This window comes from Salmo salar, chromosome ssa20, assembly GCF_905237065.1.
Source record: "Salmo salar chromosome ssa20, Ssal_v3.1, whole genome shotgun sequence".
NCBI lineage: Eukaryota > Metazoa > Chordata > Actinopteri > Salmoniformes > Salmonidae > Salmo > Salmo salar.
In genome coordinates, this window is record NC_059461.1 from 90,293,759 (window position 1) to 90,313,849 (window position 20,091).

Below are 20,091 nucleotides of genomic sequence, written 5' to 3' on the forward strand. Positions count from 1 at the left end.
ACTATTATACTGGTCCCCCCCCATCTCTTTCCCTCCTTCCCTCCCCCTCCTATAGCTCTGTGACCTCTCCTCCTGAACAGTACTATTATACTGGTCCCCCTCCTATAGCTCTGTGACCTCTCCTCCTGAACAGTACTATTATACTGGTCCCCCCCCCCATCTCTTTCCCTCCTTCCCTCCCCCTCCTATAGCTCTGTGACCTCTCCTCCTGAACAGTACTATTATACTGGTCCCCCTCCTATAGCTCTGTGACCTCTCCTCCTGAACAGTACTATTATACTGGTCCCCCTCCTATAGCTCTGTGACCTCTCCTCCTGAACAGTACTATTATACTGGTCCCCCCCCATCTCTTTCCCTCCTTCCCTCCCCCTCCTATAGCTCTGTGACCTCTCCTCCTGAACAGTACTATTATACTGGTCCCCCCTCCTATAGCTCTGTGACCTCTCCTCCTGAACAGTACTATTATACTGGTCCCCCTCCTATAGCCTCTGTGACCTCTCCTCCTGAACAGTACTATTATACTGGTCCCCCTCCTATAGCTCTGTGACCTCTCCTCCTGAACAGTACTATTATACTGGTCCCCCTCCTATAGCTCTGTGACCTCTCCTCCTGAACAGTACTATTATACTGGTCCCCCTCCTATAGCTCTGTGACCTCTCCTCCTGAACAGTACTATTATACTGGTCCCCCTCCTATAGCTCTGTGACCTCTCCTCCTATAGACCCGTGACCTCTCCTCCTATAGCTCTGTGACCTCTCCTCCTGAACAGTACTATTATACTGGTCCCCCTCCTATAGCTCTGTGACCTCTCCTCCTGAATAGTACTATTATGTTGGTTCTGCCTAATTAAAGACGGAGATGTCCTGGTTGTCTCCGGACACACGGCCTGTAGAGGAAGATTTGTGAGCCGGTCATTAACATTGATTAAGTGGCCAGTCAGAACACAGAGGCAGGGTGGAGAGAGAGAGAGAGAGAGAGAGAGAAGAGAGGGGTAAGCTGGAGAGGTATGGGAGGAAGGAAACTGGAAGGTAGGGTGGGAGGATGCTGAAGGAGGGAGGATGGGAGGAGGTTGGGGAGGCAGCATGGGTAGGGTGGGAGGATGCTGAAGGAGGGAGGATGGGAGGAGGCAGCATGGGTAGGGTGGGAGGATGCTGAAGGAGGGAGGATGGGAGGAGGTTGGGGAGGCAGCATGGGTAGGGTGGGAGGATGCTGAAGGAGGGATGATGGGAGGAGGCAGCATGGGTAGGGTGGGAAGATGCTGAAGGAGGGAGGATGGGAGGAGGCAGCATGGGTAGGGTGGGAGGATGCTGAAGGAGGGAGGATGGGAGGAGGCAGCATGGGTAGGGTGGGAGGATGCTGAAGGAGGGAGGATGGGAGGAGGCAGCATGGGTAGGGTGGGAGGATGCTGAAGGAGGGAGGATGGGAGGAGGCAGCATGGGTAGGGTGGGAGGATGCTGAAGGAGGGAGGATGGGAGGAGGCAGCATGGGTAGGGTGGGAGGATGCTGAAGGAGGGAGGATGGGAGGAGGCAGCATGGGTAGGGTGGGAGGTGCATCAGGGTGAGATGGTGGCAGTAGACTCAATCACTCATGGCTCCGCTTGCTTACACCGAGTAAACATGCAAAAATACACCCTAATCCCTTTACAGTGCCCTACTTTTAACAAAAAACGCTGGTCAAAAATATTGCAATTTAAAGGGAATAGGGTGCCATTCTGCCTCTTCGCTCTAAGGTTCTCCTAGTACCTCTCTACTGTCCTGTTTACTCTCTAAGGTTCTCCTACTCTCTAAGGTTCTCCTAGTACCTCTCTACTGTCCTGTTTACTCTCTAAGGTTCTCCTAGTACCTCTCTACTGTCCTGTTTACTCTCTAAGGTTCTCCTAGTACCTCTCTACTGTCCTGTTTACTCTCTAAGGTTCTCCTAGTGCCTCTCTACTGTCCTGTTTACTCTCTAGGGTTCTCCTACTCTCTAAGGTTCTCCTAGTACCTCTCTACTGTCCTGTTTACTCTCTAAGGTTCTCCTAGTGCCTCTCTACTGTCCTGTTTACTCTCTAAGGTTCTCCTACTTTCTAGGGTTCTCCTAGTACCTCTCTACTGTCCTGTTTACTCTCTAAGGTTCTCCTACTTTCTAGGGTTCTCCTAGTGCCTCTCTACTGTCCTGTTTACTCTCTAAGGTTCTCCTACTCTCTAAGGTTCTCCTAGTACCTCTCTACTGTCCTGTTTACTCTCTAAGGTTCTCCTACTTTCTAGGGTTCTCCTAGTACCGCTCTACTGTCCTGTTTACACTCTAAGGTTCTCCTACTTTCTAGGGTTCTCCTAGTACCTCTCTACTGTCCTGTTTACTCTCTAGGGTTCTCCTAGTACCTCTCTACTGTCCTGTTTACTCTCTAAGGTTCTCCTACTTTCTAGGGTTCTCCTAGTACCTCTCTACTGTCCTGTTTACTCTCTAGGGTTCTCCTAGTACCTCTCTACTGTCCTGTTTACTCTCTAGGGTTCTCCTACTTTCTAGGGTTCTCCTAGTACCTCTCTACTGTCCTGTTTACTCTCTAAGGTTCTCCTAGTACCTCTCTACTGTCCTGTTTACTCTCTAAGGTTCTCCTAGTACCTCTCTACTGTCCTGTTTACTCTCTAGGGTTCTCCTACTTTCTAGGGTTCTCCTAGTACCTCTCTACTGTCCTGTTTACTCTCTAGGGTTCTCCTACTTTCTAGGGTTCTCCTAGTACCTCTCTACTGTCCTGTTTACGCTCTAAGGTTCTCCTAGTACCTCTCTACTGTCCTGTTTACTCTCTAAGGTTCTCCTAGTACCTCTCTACTGTCCTGTTTACTCTCTAAGGTTCTCCTACTCTCTAAGGTTCTCCTAGTACCTCTCTACTGTCCTGTTTACTCTCTAAGGTTCTCCTAGTACCTCTCTACTGTCCTGTTTACTCTCTAAGGTTATCCTACTTTCTAGGGTTCTCCTAGTACCTCTCTACTGTCCTGTTTACTCTCTAAGGTTCTCCTACTTTCTAGGGTTCTCCTAGTACCTCTCTACTGTCCTGTTTACTCTCTAGGGTTCTCCTAGTACCTCTCTACTGTCCTGTTTACTCTCTAGGGTTCTCCTACTTTCTAGGGTTCTCCTAGTACCTCTCTACTGTCCTGTTTACTCTCTAAGGTTCTCCTAGTACCTCTCTACTGTCCTGTTTACTCTCTAAGGTTCTCCTAGTACCTCTCTACTGTCCTGTTTACTCTCTAGGGTTCTCCTACTTTCTAGGGTTCTCCTAGTACCTCTCTACTGTCCTGTTTACTCTCTAGGGTTCTCCTACTTTCTAGGGTTCTCCTAGTACCTCTCTACTGTCCTGTTTACGCTCTAAGGTTCTCCTAGTACCTCTCTACTGTCCTGTTTACTCTCTAAGGTTCTCCTAGTACCTCTCTACTGTCCTGTTTACTCTCTAAGGTTCTCCTACTCTCTAAGGTTCTCCTAGTACCTCTCTACTGTCCTGTTTACTCTCTAAGGTTCTCCTAGTACCTCTCTACTGTCCTGTTTACTCTCTAAGGTTCTCCTAGTGCCTCTCTACTGTCCTGTTTACTCTCTAGGGTTCTCCTACTCTCTAAGGTTCTCCTAGTACCTCTCTACTGTCCTGTTTACTCTCTAAGGTTCTCCTACTTTCTAGGGTTCTCCTAGTACCTCTCTACTGTCCTGTTTACTCTCTAAGGTTCTCCTAGTACCTCTCTACTGTCCTGTTTACTCTCTAAGGTTCTCCTACTCTCTAAGGTTCTCCTAGTACCTCTCTACTGTCCTGTTTACTCTCTAAGGTTCTCCTAGTACCTCTCTACTGTCCTGTTTACTCTCTAGGGTTCTCCTACTTTCTAGGGTTCTCCTAGTACCTCTCTACTGTCCTGTTTACTCTCTAGGGTTCTCCTACTTTCTAGGGTTCTCCTAGTACCTCTCTACTGTCCTGTTTACGCTCTAAGGTTCTCCTAGTACCTCTCTACTGTCCTGTTTACTCTCTAAGGTTCTCCTAGTACCTCTCTACTGTCCTGTTTACTCTCTAAGGTTCTCCTACTCTCTAAGGTTCTCCTAGTACCTCTCTACTGTCCTGTTTACTCTCTAAGGTTCTCCTAGTACCTCTCTACTGTCCTGTTTACTCTCTAAGGTTCTCCTACTTTCTAGGGTTCTCCTAGTACCGCTCTACTGTCCTGTTTACTCTCTAAGGTTCTCCTACTACCTCTCTACTGTCCTGTTTACTCTCTAGGGTTCTCCTAGTACCTCTCTACTGTCCTGTTTACTCTCTAAGGTTCTCCTACTTTCTAGGGTTCTCCTAGTACCGCTCTACTGTCCTGTTTACTCTCTAAGGTTCTCCTACTTTCTAGTGTTCTCCTAGTACCTCTCTACTGTCCTGTTTACTCTCTAGGGTTCTCCTAGTACCTCTCTACTGTCCTGTTTACTCTCTAGGGTTCTCCTACTTTCTAGGGTTCTCCTAGTACCTCTCTACTGTCCTGTTTACTCTCTAAGGTTCTCCTAGTACCTCTCTACTGTCCTGTTTACTCTCTAAGGTTCTCCTAGTACCTCTCTACTGTCCTGTTTACTCTCTAGGGTTCTCCTACTTTCTAGGGTTCTCCTAGTACCTCTCTACTGTCCTGTTTACTCTCTAGGGTTCTCCTACTTTCTAGGGTTCTCCTAGTACCTCTCTACTGTCCTGTTTACGCTCTAAGGTTCTCCTAGTACCTCTCTACTGTCCTGTTTACTCTCTAAGGTTCTCCTAGTACCTCTCTACTGTCCTGTTTACTCTCTAAGGTTCTCCTACTCTCTAAGGTTCTCCTAGTACCTCTCACTGTCCTGTTTACTCTCTAAGGTTCTCCTAGTACCTCTCTACTGTCCTGTTTACTCTCTAAGGTTATCCTACTTTCTAGGGTTCTCCTAGTACCTCTCTACTGTCCTGTTTACTCTCTAAGGTTCTCCTACTTTCTAGGGTTCTCCTAGTACCTCTCTACTGTCCTGTTTACTCTCTAGGGTTCTCCTAGTACCTCTCTACTGTCCTGTTTACTCTCTAGGGTTCTCCTACTTTCTAGGGTTCTCCTAGTACCTCTCTACTGTCCTGTTTACTCTCTAAGGTTCTCCTAGTACCTCTCTACTGTCCTGTTTACTCTCTAAGGTTCTCCTAGTACCTCTCTACTGTCCTGTTTACTCTCTAGGGTTCTCCTACTTTCTAGGGTTCTCCTAGTACCTCTCTACTGTCCTGTTTACTCTCTAGGGTTCTCCTACTTTCTAGGGTTCTCCTAGTACCTCTCTACTGTCCTGTTTACGCTCTAAGGTTCTCCTAGTACCTCTCTACTGTCCTGTTTACTCTCTAAGGTTCTCCTAGTACCTCTCTACTGTCCTGTTTACTCTCTAAGGTTCTCCTAGTACCTCTCTACTGTCCTGTTTACTCTCTAGGGTTCTCCTACTTTCTAGGGTTCTCCTAGTACCTCTCTACTGTCCTGTTTACTCTCTAGGGTTCTCCTACTTTCTAGGGTTCTCCTAGTACCTCTCTACTGTCCTGTTTACGTCTCTAAGGTTCTCCTAGTACCTCTCTACTGTCCTGTTTACTCTCTAAGGTTCTCCTAGTACCTCTCTACTGTCCTGTTTACTCTCTAAGGTTCTCCTACTCTCTAAGGTTCTCCTAGTACCTCTCTACTGTCCTGTTTACTCTCTAAGGTTCTCCTAGTACCTCTCTACTGTCCTGTTTACTCTCTAAGGTTCTCCTAGTGCCTCTCTACTGTCCTGTTTACTCTCTAGGGTTCTCCTACTCTCTAAGGTTCTCCTAGTACCTCTCTACTGTCCTGTTTACTCTCTAAGGTTCTCCTAGTACCTCTCTACTGTCCTGTTTACTCTCTAAGGTTCTCCTAGTACCTCTCTACTGTCCTGTTTACTCTCTAAGGTTCTCCTACTTTCTAGGGTTCTCCTAGTACCTCTCTACTGTCCTGTTTACTCTCTAAGGTTCTCCTACTTTCTAGGGTTCTCCTAGTACCTCTCTACTGTCCTGTTTACTCTCTAAGGTTCTCCTAGTACCTCTCTACTGTCCTGTTTACTCTCTAAGGTTCTCCTACTCTCTAAGGTTCTCCTAGTACCTCTCTACTGTCCTGTTTACTCTCTAAGGTTCTCCTAGTACCTCTCTACTGTCCTGTTTACTCTCTAAGGTTCTCCTAGTACCTCTCTACTGTCCTGTTTAATCTCTAAGGTTCTCCTACTTTCTAGGGTTCTCCTAGTACCGCTCTACTGTCCTGTTTACTCTCTAAGGTTCTCCTACTACCTCTCTACTGTCCTGTTTACTCTCTAGGGTTCTCCTAGTACCTCTCTACTGTCCTGTTTACTCTCTAAGGTTATCCTACTTTCTAGGGTTCTCCTAGTACCGCTCTACTGTCCTGTTTACTCTCTAAGGTTCTCCTACTTTCTAGGGTTCTCCTAGTACCTCTCTACTGTCCTGTTTACTCTCTAGGGTTCTCCTAGTACCTCTCTACTGTCCTGTTTACTCTCTAGGGTTCTCCTACTTTCTAGGGTTCTCCTAGTACCTCTCTACTGTCCTGTTTACTCTCTAAGGTTCTCCTAGTACCTCTCTACTGTCCTGTTTACTCTCTAAGGTTCTCCTAGTACCTCTCTACTGTCCTGTTTACTCTCTAGGGTTCTCCTACTTTCTAGGGTTCTCCTAGTACCTCTCTACTGTCCTGTTTACTCTCTAGGGTTCTCCTACTTTCTAGGGTCCCTAGTATTATGTAAGGTTCTCCTAGTACCTCTCTACTGTCCTGTTTACGCTCTAAGGTTCTCCTAGTACCTCTCTACTGTCCTGTTTACTCTCTAAGGTTGTCCTACTCTCTAAGGTTCTCCTAGTACCTCTCTACTGTCCTGTTTACTCTCTAAGGTTCTCCTAGTACCTCTCTACTGTCCTGTTTACTCTCTAAGGTTATCCTACTTTCTAGGGTTCTCCTAGTACCTCTCTACTGTCCTGTTTACTCTCTAAGGTTCTCCTACTTTCTAGGGTTCTCCTAGTACCTCTCTACTGTCCTGTTTACTCTCTAGGGTTCTCCTAGTACCTCTCTACTGTCCTGTTTACTCTCTAGGGTTCTCCTACTTTCTAGGGTTCTCCTAGTACCTCTCTACTGTCCTGTTTACTCTCTAAGGTTCTCCTAGTACCTCTCTACTGTCCTGTTTACTCTCTAAGGTTCTCCTAGTACCTCTCTACTGTCCTGTTTACTCTCTAGGGTTCTCCTACTTTCTAGGGTTCTCCTAGTACCTCTCTACTGTCCTGTTTACTCTCTAGGGTTCTCCTACTTTCTAGGGTTCTCCTAGTACATCTCTACTGTCCTGTTTACGCTCTAAGGTTCTCCTAGTACCTCTCTACTGTCCTGTTTACTCTCTAAGGTTCTCCTAGTACCTCTCTACTGTCCTGTTTACTCTCTAAGGTTCTCCTACTCTCTAAGGTTCTCCTAGTACCTCTCTACTGTCCTGTTTACTCTCTAAGGTTCTCCTAGTACCTCTCTACTGTCCTGTTTACTCTCTAAGGTTATCCTACTTTCTAGGGTTCTCCTAGTACCTCTCTACTGTCCTGTTTACTCTCTAGGGTTCTCCTAGTACCTCTCTACTGTCCTGTTTACTCTATAGGGTTCTCCTAGTACCTCTCTACTGTCCTGTTTACTCTCTAAGGTTCTCCTACTCTCTAGGGTTCTCCTAGTACCTCTCTACTTTAGTGAAGGTAGATAATGCAAACAAGCCAAAATAAATAACAGCTTGAAAACCCCATTAGAAAGATAAGCTTGAAAACCTCATTTCAATTTTGTCCAAAGTTTAGAAAACAAAAAACTGAAAATCAACATAATTCATAATGTTTATTATTTTATTTGGGATTCAAAGATAATAGTTTCATTATAGTTTTCATTTTTCAAACGTGGGGGAAGAGAAAGAGAGAGAATGAGAGATCAAATGTGTATGTTAACTACTTCTAGAACCATCTAGAACCAGAAATCATGCTTCTAGAACCAAATTTCATGCTTCTAGAACCAGATATCATGCTTCTAGAACCAGATATGCAGCATTCATTGAATCCAGGTCCTTTAGTGCTTTTCCCAGTATTGTGCTATACTGGAGTCCTAGTTGCGCTATATAGTCTGTCAGGTAGAGGACACGGTGCTTATGAAGTTATATAGATAGAAACATAATGTGTCTCAGTTGAATTGGCCTCCACTTTATTAAGAAAACATGACAAAAGGTTACATCCTGAATAATGACCCCGTAGCACTAGACAACCTTTCTGTAAGGTCCTGTAAGATTCACGTTCTCCTCCGCTCATCTGAGGGAACGTGCACCTTTCATCTGAGGGAACGTGCACCTTTCATCTGAGGGAACGTGCACCTTTCATCTGAGGGAACGTGCACCTCTCATCTGAGGGAACGTGCACCTCTCATCTGAGGGAACGTGCACCTTTCATCTGAGGGAACGTGCACCTCTCATCTGAGGGAACGTGCACCTCTCATCTGAGGGAACGTGCACCTCTCATCTGAGGGAACGTGCACCTCTCATCTGAGGGAACGTGCACCTTTCATCTGAGGGAACGTGCACCTTTCATCTGAGGGAACGTGCACCTCTCATCTGAGGGAACGTGCACCTTTCTTCTGAGGGAACGTGCACCTCTCATCTGAGGGAACGTGCACCTTTCATCTGAGGGAACGTGCACCTTTCATTTACAGTCACACTGCTTTGACAGTTTTCATAATTACTCATCTAAAAAAATCTAATCAAATCGTATTTGTCACATACACATGGTTAGCAGATTTTAATTTGAGTGTAGTGAAATGCTTGTTGTGCATTCCTAATTTCAAACTTTTTTCCTATATAGTACACTACTGTTTACCAGGGCTCTATGGGCTCTGGTCAAAAGTAGTGCACTTTATATAGGGAAGAGTGTGTCATTTGGAACACAGGGACTTTTTTTAATGAAATGAACAGTGCTGTTTCTCTTATCCAACAACCATTACACGCCTTCTGTCTCATTCAGCTTTTCATCCTGGAGCCAAGGACAGGAGGAGGAGAGGCTCTCTCTCTCTGTCTGTCTCTCTCTGTCTCTCTCTCTCTCTCTCTCTCTCTCTCCCTCTCTCTCCCTCCCTCCCTCTCTCTCTCCCTCTCTCTCTCTCTCTCCCTCCCTCTCCCTCTCTCTCTCTCTCTCTCTCTCTCTCCCTCTCTCTCTCTCCCTCTCTCTCTCCCTCTCTCTCCCTCTCTCTCTCTCTCTCTCTCTCTCTCTCTCTCTCCCTCTCTCTCTCTCAGGGGACCTTGACATTTCCATTCCTACTGGAGTGCAATTAAGAGCAATAGTAGAAAATAAAGCGCCCTGACTGAGACGTACAAAGACCTTCATTAATGTAACATTCACAGCTCGCAGCACATACAGTAAAGTACCTCTGCTCTCATCTCGATAATAACCACCTTCACTTATCACACACCGAGAGCAGAGCCCGATACACTTTCTATATCCTTCTTAATTAATTCATTACATTTTCACAGCATGAAAGCTGTACATAAGCGGAATTACAATGGTTTAGTGACTCACAGATGTCTCAGTTCATTTTGGAAATTAGTATGAATTAATAAAACATTATTTCCTCGACTTCTACTTCCTATAATCTTTTGATCCTTCATCCTCGGACACCTCATGGCCAACTTTTATTTTATTTTACAAATGCTCAGCTCTCGCTCTGAATACATATTCTGATCAAAAATATAAAACGCAACATTTAAAGTGTTGGTCCCATTTTTCATGAGCTGGAATAAAAAGATCCCAGAAATGGTTCATATGCACAAAAGATTATTACACAATGAATTTCTGCACATAGTTCTTTATGTCCCTGTTATTAAGCATTTGTCACTTGTCAAGACAATCCATCCACCTGACAGGTGTGGCATATCAAGAAGCTGATTAAACAGCATGATTATTACACAGGTGCACCTTGTGCTGAGGACAATAAAAGGCCACTCAAAATGCCACAGATGACTCAAGTTGAGGGAGCGTGCAATTTGCATGCTGACTGCAGGAATGTCCAACAGAGCTGTCGCCAGAAAATTAAATGTTCATTTCTCTACCATTAGCCACCTCCAACGTCATTTTAGAGAATTTGGCGGTACATCCAACCAGCCTCACAACCGCAGACCACGTGTAACCACGCCAGCCCTGGACGCTTCAACACCTGCGGGATCGTCTGGGGGGGTCTGAGGAGTATTTCTATTTCTGTCTGTAATAAAGCCCTTTTGTGGGGAAAAACTATTTCTGATTGGGTGGACCTGGCTCCCAAGTGGGTGGGCCTATGCCCTCCCAAGCCCACCCATGGCTACGCCCCTGCACAGTCATGTGAAATCTAGAAAATGAATGAATTTATTTTTAATAGACTGGTTTCCTTCTATGAACATTTTGAAATTGTTGCATGTTGTGTTTATATTTTGGTTCAGTATACAACTCACCTCACCTTAAACTTACTGTTGAAACATCAAGAGTGAATTTGCCAAATTGTTTTCTCTAAATACATATTTTTTTCTTCAGCAGCTGTTAACTTGTTTGAAAACTGATGTCAACTGCAAGTGATGTGATATATATATAACAACACTATATCTAGGTCTGTCGACCCGGGCCTCTAAGTCTGTCGACCCGGGCCTCTAGGTCTATCGACCCGGGCCTCTAGGTCTGTCGACCCGGGCCTCTAGGTCTGTCGACCCGGGCCTCTAGGTCTGTCGACCCGGGCCTCTAGGTCTGTCGACCCGGGCCTCTAGGTCTGTCGACCCGGGCCTCTAGGTCTGTCGACCCGGGCCTCTAGGTCTGTCGACCCAGGCCTCTAGATCTCTGGTCAACAGGTATATAAGGAGTAAGGCAGGCGTGTCCCTCGCGCTGGAGGCAGCTCTGCAGAGTGGTCACTATCTGTCACAGCGACAAAGTCATGAAATCTGATTTTAAACTTAACCTTAAATCACACTGCTAAGCCTAACGCCTAGCCTTAAAATTAAGATTCAAAAGCTCATCATTTGTTTTCATACATTTTTTCCCAACAGACAATTTTTGACTTTTAAGCTGACCTTCTCAGCTGACCGAAACAGATATCTCTCAGTTCTATCTACAGGGCGAGATTCATGACAATAAACGCCAACCTTCCAGTTGGGTAACATTTGGTAAGTACGCGCATTCTGTCATAAATATGCATACACCAGTAACCCACACTGGGCTTAGAATCGGGTTTGGAGGAAAATTAACGAGTGCATAAGCATCAAACATCTTCATTGTTATCGAACAATACTGTATGTTTTAACTCTTGACAACAAGGCAATTCAAAAAAGCAAAGCAACTGTACGCCGTCTAAAAATAGCAGTGTGTTTCATCTATACCGACATGTCCCCTGTCGCCGTTCTCTCTCCCCGTTCTCTCTCCCCCGTTCTCTCTCCCCCGTTCTCTCTCCCCCCCGCTCGCTCTCTCCCATTCTCTCTCTCCAGCTCTCTCTCTCCAGCTCTCTCTCTCCAGCTCTCTCTCTCCAGCTCTCTCTACCCCGTTCTCTCTCCCCGGTTAACTCTCTCTCCCGTTCTCTCTCCCCGGTTCTCTCTCTCTCCCCTTCTCTCTCCCCGGTTCTCTCTCTCTCCCGTTCTCTCTCCCCCGTTCTCTCTCCCCCGTTCTCTCTCCCCCCCGCTCGCTCTCTCCCATTCTCTCTCTCCAGCTCTCTCTCTCCAGCTCTCTCTCTCCAGCTCTCTCTCTCCAGCTCTCTCTACCCCGTTCTCTCTCCCCGGTTAACTCTCTCTCCCCTTCTCTCTCCCCGGTTCTCTCTCTCTCCCGTTCTCTCTCTCCCCCGTTCTCTCTCTCTCCCGTTCTCTCTCTCCCACGCTCTCTTTTTGATTTGATCTTTCGATGTCTTTTTCCTCTCTCTTTAGCTAGGTTTCCATCCAATTGGCAATAGATTTTCATGTGAATATTCTAAAATCTTTCCCACAAAAGGTGTGCTTCCATCAAACAGACTTGTTGCAGATAAAAGACTTTGTGTGATGACAAAGTGCACATAGAATAAAAGACTTTGTGTGATGACAAAGTGCACATAGAAATCACTTGTGTGGTTAAATTCCCCTGTACCGAATAATAAACACAAGTTAAATGGGTTTCCATCGCATTTTCAACTCTGTGGATGGTTTTGTCACAAAAACTGTTTGTGATAAATCACAAATTTGCCCAATCTGCTTTTGGCTCATGCTCTCAAGACAACAGTTCACTGATGAAGTGGGCAGGGTGGGTTATATGATGGCATATAGATAAGATCAATTGAATTTAAATTTTATAATTGGCAGCCAAGCATCGATCATCATGTCAACAGCATTCAAATAATACCATAATACCAAGCTCATCATCATGAAGCTCATCACCGTCCATCACCGTGAAGTTCATCACCGTCCATCACCGTGAAGCTCATCACCGTCCATCACCGTGAAGCTCATCACTGTCCATCAACGTGAAGCTCATCACCGTCCATCACCGTGAAGCTCATCACCGTCCATCACCGTGAAGCTCATCACTGTCCATCAACGTGAAGCTCATCACCGTCCATCACCGTGAAGCTCATCACCGTCCATCACCGTGAAGCTCATCACTGTCCATCAACGTGAAGCTCATCACCGTCCATCACCGTGAAGCTCATCACCGTCCATCACCGTGAAGCTCATCACTGTCCATCAACGTGAAGCTCATCACCGTCCATCACCGTGAAGCTCATCACCGTCCATCACCGTGAAGCTCATCACCGTCCATCACCGTGAAGCTCATCACCGTCCATCACCGTGAAGCTCATCACTGTCCATCAACGTGAAGCTCATCAGAACTTATTTTACTCCAGCCGACGCTTGGCATTGCACATGGTGATCTTTGTGTGCAGCTGCTCGGCCATGGAAACCCATTTTGTGAAACTCACGACGAGCAATTCTTGTGGTTTTTACGCTCTTCAGCACTTGGCGGTCCTGTTCTGTGAGCTTGTGTGGCCTACCACTAAGCGGCTGAGCCGTTGTTGCTCCTAGACGTTTCCACTTAACAGCACTTATAGTTGACCGGGGGCAGCTCTAGCAGGGCAAAAATGTGACAAACTGACTTGTTGGAAAGGTGGCATCCTATGACACATTTGAAATTCACTGAGCTCTTCAGTAAGGCCACTCTACTGCCAATGTTTGTCTATGGAGATTGCATGGCTGTGTGGTCGATTTTATACACCTGTCAGCAACGGGTGTGGCTGAAATAGCCGAATCCACTCATTTGAAGGGGTGTCCACATACTTTTGAATATATAGTATATCTGCCTATAAACTCGTAAAGCTTTCACACGTCATAATAGTAGTAGTACAACATATCATATCATCGCTATTGTATCAATATTTGCGCATTAAAAGGCATTTCCATTGACATTTCTTGCAAATTATTAATTTCATCGACTCAAAAAGATCTCACCGTGTCGAACTAACAACTTCTTTGTCGACATTTATCAAATGATAGCGGTATTTCCTGTTTCCATCAACGCTGTCGTACTAATATCTAGGTCTGATTTCTATGCGTTAATGTGCCAGTCTATTGGTCATGTTGTTTAACATGCATAGTGTGGAAAGTATTGCGTTGGTGAGACCTTCATCCATAGATTCCATATGTCAAGGTTCATCGAGATCGGCCCTGTGGTTCCGGAGGAGATGTAATTGAAGTGTTTTTCACAAAATCGAAAATGGTGGATATTCCATCATGGCCGACCATATGGGTCCTTGAGGCAAATTTGTTCCTTGTGAGAAGAGGGACCGACAGTACGCACAAGGTCATCAAAGTTTGCAATTCCAATAACCTGTTATAGCGATACCTTGTGAACAATTGGCATGGTATTGCATTAGAGGGTGTGGACTATGGGCCTTTGGCATCACGTCAAGTTGCAACCTCCTCTGCCTTACCATCTCACGGGAATTTGCATGTTCATTTTCCACATAGGAAGAACCGGTATAATAACAATAATGATGAACCAGAAGAAACATAATATGGTTTTACTGCTTGAACCCCTAATTAGTTCATTACAAACCAGGAAAAGGTAGCAGATGTAACACATAGGGTAAACGATGCTCAAGTGATTAGATATGAGTTCACAAGGATAATGCCTAGGCTATAACACAGCATGGTCAAGGTGGTTTACATTACTGATATGCGGGACTAAAGTACCGTCACTTATAGGCGAATTAGAGTTTGGGGCAATCTGACTGCTCGGTCGGACGCTTTTCTTTCCGTGAATCACACCACTATCAACTGCAAGCGGAAAAACTCTGGGTGGTGTCAGAGCTGGACTATTGTTTAAACCCAGTTTAAAGACAGTTTTGTGGTTCGCAGGAGACTAGGTTCAAACCCAGTCAGTCAAGTATGAAAATAGGAAGGTATGGTAATACATGATCAGATGGGGAGTAGAGAGATTCTCACCTGGATCCATTTATCCGGAATAGCCATGGCCAGACGGTAGTCGAAGCCCAACCCTCCTTCTGCCACGGCCCGGCACACAGCTGGCATCCCAGATACATCCTATAGGAGACACAACAACAAACAGTTAAGTGTGTGTGTGTGTGTGTGTGTGTGTGTGTGTGTGTGTGTGTGTGTGTGTGTGTGTGTGTGTGTGTGTGTGTGTGTGTGTGTGTGTGTATCTGTGCGCCCTTGGGTCCTGCACGGGTATGGTTTTGGAGCCGCACCTGCCCCGCGTCGACCACATCAATTCCGTGCCCTACCCGATATCCGATATCAGGACAGATTTTTCTCCTCAATGTTTCAGCACCACACAAATACCCTACTAATGGACAGTTCCCTGCTCCACTCTCTCGTTGTTGTTGCGTGGCTGGTAGCCTAGGCTACGTCCACCTCACCCATCACTTAGCCAGTATGGAATCTGCAACATAATTCAACACAGTTCCTGGGATTGTATTTTTTTTATTATCTTGATTTAAAATGTTTACGACCAGAAATAACTCAATTCTGATCCGCGAGCCGACCCGCGGGTTGAAAGAATGTTTTCATTTCTCCCGCCAGCTGATACTTTTGTTGGCCGACTGTGGGGACCGTAGGTATCTGACCTGATGCAGGACTCTAGCGTTGTGTCCACATTGGGAAACATTGATCTTTTGTTGGCCGACTGTGGGGACCGTAGGTATCTGACCTGATGCAGGACTCTAGCGTTGTGTGTCCACATTGGGAAACATTGATCTTTTGTTGGCTGACTGTGGGGACAGTAGGTATCTGACCTGATGCAGGACTCTAGCGTTGTGTCCACATTGGGAAACATTGATCTTTTGTTGGCTGACTGTGGGGACCGTAGGTATCTGACCTGATGCAGGACTCTAGCGTTGTGTGTCCACATTGGGAAACATTGATCTTTTGTTGGCCGACTGTGGGGACCGTAGGTATCTGACCTGATGCAGGACTCTAGCGTTGTGTCCACATTGGGAAACATTGATCTTTTGTTGGCTGAGTGTGGGGACAGTAGGTATCTGACCTGATGCAGGACTCTAGCGTTGTGTGTCCACATTGGGAAACATTGATCTTTTGTTGGCTGACTGTGGGGACAGTAGGTATCTGACCTGATGCAGGACTCTAGCGTTGTGTCCACATTGGGAAACATTGATCTTTTGTTGGCTGACTGTGGGGACAGTAGGTATCTGACCTGATGCAGGACTCTAGCGTTGTGTGTCCACATTGGGAAACATTGATCTTTTGTTGGCTGACTGTGGGGACAGTAGGTATCTGACCTGATGCAGGACTCTAGCGTTGTGTGTCCACATTGGGAAACATTGATCTTTTGTTGGCTGACTGTGGGGACAGTAGGTATCTGACCTGATGCAGGACTCTAGCGTTGTGTCCACATTGGGAAACATTGATCTTTTGTTGGCTGACTGTGGGGACAGTCGGTATCTGACCTGATGCAGGACTCTAGCGTTGTGTCCACATTGGGAAACATTGATCTTTTGTTGGCTGACTGTGGGGACAGTAGGTATCTGACCTGATGCAGGACTCTAGCGTTGTGTGTCCACATTGGGAAACATTGATCTTTTGTTGGCTGACTGTGGGGACAGTAGGTATCTGACCTGATGCAGGACTCTAGCGTGTGTGTCAACATTGGGAAACATTGATGAGCACAATGTCCTGTATTTGAATCAGCACAAGCTGCACTATGACACAGATTACATCACTACTGATACTACTCCATGAGCAACACATACTGAGACTACTCCAACACATTTACTGATACAACTCCAACACATACTGACACCACTCCAACACATTTACTGACACCACTCCAACACATACTGATACTACTCCAACACATACTGATACTACTCCAACACATTTACTGAGACTACTCCAACACATTTACTGAGACTACTCCAACACATTTACTGAGACTACTCCAACACATTTACTGACACCACTCCAACACATTTACTGACACCACTCCAACACATCTACTGACACCACTCCAACACATTTACTGATACTACTCCAACACATTTACTGATACTACTCCAACACATTTACTGATACTACTCCAAAATACTGATACAACTCCAACACATACTGATACTACTCCAACACATACTGATACTACTCCAACACATACTGATACTACTCCAACACATACTGATACTACTCCAACACATACTGATACTACTCCAACACATACTGAGACTACTCCAACACATACTGATACTACTCCAACACATACTGATACTACTCCAACACATACTGATACTACTCCAACACATACTGAGACGACTCCAACACATACTGAGACTACTCCAACATATACTGATACTACTCCAACCCATACTGAGGCCACTCCAACCCATACTGATACCACTCCAACACACACTGAGACTACTCCATGAGTAACACATACTCTCCAAATACTACCTCTGCACCATCGAGAGCTTCCTGACCGGTTGCAACATGGCCTGGTACGGGTATTGATAATGTCCACGACCGAAAGGTCCACCGACAGGTGGTGAAGACATCCAGGATGTCTACTTGAAACGGTGCCTGATTAAGGCCTGCAGCATCATCAAGGACCATCCACAAGCTGTTTTCTCCCTTACAGTCGGGCAGCCGGTATCGGAGCATGATGGCTGATACCAACAGGCTCAGAGACAGTTTCTATGAACAAGCCTGGATAAGAGCGTCTGCTAAATGACTAAAATGTAAATGTATAAAATATCAGACTGCTGAACACCTGAACTGGACTGACCACCTGTTCTGATTCTCCCTTAGAAAACACACACACACACACACACACACACACACACACACACACACACACACACACACACACACGCCACACACACACACAACTGCTGCTACCAGACTCTAATTACAATATTATATTATTTATATATTATTATACTGCTCAATTAAAACACTTGCCACTCAATCCCCCCTTTCCCTGATACATGTGTAAATATTGGACTATAAATTGTGCCTTCCTGTATTATACTGATGATAAAATGTTTATTCTATTCTACTGAGACATTTACTTTATGTTCCTATTAAATTCAAATGTTTTACTAGTTCTTATTGTTGTTGCATTGTGGAGAAGGAAGGTTGTTAGATGATTTATACTACGCGTATGCGGTATATAAGACTAATAAAACTTCAAAAACACTTATACTATTCCTAGAAAAACCCAGTCAGGACTCCTCCAGTGTGTTTAGGATGTAGAGTCAGGACTCCTCCAGTGTGTTTAGGATGTAGAGTCAGGACTCCTCCAGTGTGTTTAGGATGTAGAGTCAGGACTCCTCCAGTGTGTTTAGGATGTAGAGTCAGGACTCCTCCAGTGTGTTTAGGATGTAGAGTCAGGACTCCTCCAGTGTGTTTAGGATGTAGAGTCAGGACTCCTCCAGTGTGTTTAGGATGTAGTCAGGACTCCTCCAGTGTGTGTTTAGGATGTAGAGTCAGGACTCCTCCAGTGTGTTTAGGATGTAGAGTCAGGACTCCTCCAGTGTGTTTAGGATGTAGAGTCAGGACTCCTCCAGTGTGTTTAGGATGTAGAGTCAGGACTCCTCCAGTGTGTTTAGGATGTAGAGTCAGGACTCCTCCAGTGTGTTTAGGATGTAGAGTCAGGACTCCTCCAGTGTGTTTAGGATGTAGAGTCAGGACTCCTCCAGTGTGTTTAGGATGTAGAGTCAGGACTCCTCCAGTGTGTTTAGGATGTAGAGTCAGGACTCCTCCAGTGTGTTTAGGATGTAGAGTCAGGACTCCTCCAGTGTGTTTAGGATGTAGAGTCAGGACTCCTCCAGTGTGTTTAGGATGTAGAGTCAGGACTCCTCCAGTGTGTTTAGGATGTAGAGTCAGGACTCCTCCAGTGTGTTTAGGATGTAGAGTCAGGACTCCTCCAGTGTGTTTAGGATGTAGAGTCAGGACTCCTCCAGTGTGTTTAGGATGTAGAGTCAGGACTCCTCCAGTGTGTGTTTAGGATGTAGAGTCAGGACTCCTCCAGTGTGTGTTTAGGATGTAGAGTCAGGACTCCTCCAGTGTGTTTAGGATGTAGAGTCAGGACTCCTCCAGTGTGTTTAGGATGTAGAGTCAGGACTCCTCCAGTGTGTGTTTAGGATGTAGAGTCAGGACTCCTCCAGTGTGTTTAGGATGTAGAGTCAGGACTCCTCCAGTGTGTTTAGGATGTAGAGTCAGGACTCCTCCAGTGTGTTTAGGATGTAGAGTCAGGACTCCTCCAGTGTGTTTAGGATGTAGAGTCAGGACTCCTCCAGTGTGTTTAGGATGTAGAGTCAGGACTCCTCCAGTGTGTTTAGGATGTAGAGGCAGGACTCCTCCAGTGTGTTTAGGATGTAGAGTCAGGACTCCTCCAGTGTGTTTAGGATGTAGAGTCAGGACTCCTCCAGTGTGTTTAGGATGTAGAGTCAGGACTCCTCCAGTGTGTTTAGGATGTAGAGTCAGGACTCCTCCAGTGTGTTTAGGATGTAGAGTCAGGACTCCTCCAGTGTGTTTAGGATGTAGAGTCAGGACTCCTCCAGTGTGTTTAGGATGTAGAGTCAGGACTCCTCCAGTGTGTTTAGGATGTAGAGTCAGGACTCCTCCAGTGTGTTTAGGATGTAGAGTCAGGACTCCTCCAGTGTGTTTAGGATGTAGAGTCAGGACTCCTCCAGTGTGTTTAGGATGTAGAGTCAGGACTCCTCCAGTGTGTTTAGGATGTAGAGTCAGGACTCCTCCAGTGTGTTTAGGATGTAGAGTCAGGACTCCTCCAGTGTGTTTAGGATGTAGAGTCAGGACTCCTCCAGTGTGTTTAGGATGTAGAGTCAGGACTCCTCCAGTGTGTTTAGGATGTAGAGTCAGGACTCCTCCAGTGTGTTTAGGATGTAGAGTCAGGACTCCTCCAGTGTGTTTAGGATGTAGAGTCAGGACTCCTCCAGTGTGTTTAGGATGTAGAGTCAGGACTCCTCCAGTGTGTTTAGGATGTAGAGTCAGGACTCCTCCAGTGTGTTTAGGATGTAGAGTCAGGACTCCTCCAGTGTGTTTAGGATGTAGAGTCAGGACTCCTCCAGTGTGTTTAGGATGTAGAGTCAGGACTCCTCCAGTGTGTTTAGGATGTAGAGTCAGGACTCCTCCAGTGTGTTTAGGATGTAGAGTCAGGACTCCTCCAGTGTGTTTAGGATGTAGAGTCAGGACTCCTCCAGTGTGTTTAGGATGTAGAGTCAGGACTCCTCCAGTGTGTTTAGGATGTAGAGTCAGGACTCCTCCAGTGTGTTTAGGATGTAGAGTCAGGACTCCTCCAGTGTGTTTAGGATGTAGAGTCAGGACTCCTCCAGTGTGTTTAGGATGTAGAGTCAGGACTCCTCCAGTGTGTTTAGGATGTAGAGTCAGGACTCCTCCAGTGTGTTTAGGATGTAGAGTCAGGACTCCTCCAGTGTGTTTAGGATGTAGAGTCAGGACTCCTCCAGTGTGTTTAGGATGTAGAGTCAGGACTCCTCCAGTGTGTTTAGGATGTAGAGTCAGGACTCCTCCAGTGTGTTTAGGATGTAGAGTCAGGACTCCTCCAGTGTGTTTAGGATGTAGAGTCAGGACTCCTCCAG

At 45.9% G+C, this 20,091-nt stretch overlaps 1 protein-coding gene and 1 long non-coding RNA gene across 4 annotated transcripts in view; both read right to left on the minus strand.

Annotated features, from left to right (window-relative positions):
* The window catches only part of gbe1b (glucan (1,4-alpha-), branching enzyme 1b), a 318,001-nt gene that overhangs the window by 133,286 nt on the left and 164,624 nt on the right, over positions 1 to 20,091 (minus strand). The window contains exon 10 of the mRNA XM_045704110.1: positions 14,450 to 14,548. Within this exon, the coding sequence (XP_045560066.1) occupies positions 14,450 to 14,548 (99 nt within the window). The remainder of the gene's footprint in view (positions 1 to 14,449; positions 14,549 to 20,091) is intronic.
* LOC123729302 (uncharacterized) lies at positions 1,800 to 9,085 on the minus strand. 3 transcript variants are annotated; one of them, XR_006761047.1, is made up of 7 exons: positions 7,045 to 9,085; positions 6,267 to 6,607; positions 6,026 to 6,166; positions 4,902 to 5,342; positions 3,703 to 4,743; positions 3,062 to 3,402; positions 1,801 to 2,802 (listed from the first exon to the last, which is right to left on the minus strand). It is a non-coding gene; the product is annotated as an uncharacterized lncRNA (long non-coding RNA). The 3 variants fall into 3 exon arrangements; XR_006761048.1 differs by lacking the exons at positions 6,026 to 6,166; positions 6,267 to 6,607; positions 7,045 to 9,085 and adding an exon at positions 5,443 to 5,513 and having other exon boundaries at positions 4,902 to 5,383; XR_006761046.1 differs by lacking the exons at positions 6,026 to 6,166; positions 6,267 to 6,607; positions 7,045 to 9,085 and having other exon boundaries at positions 1,800 to 2,802; positions 4,902 to 5,509.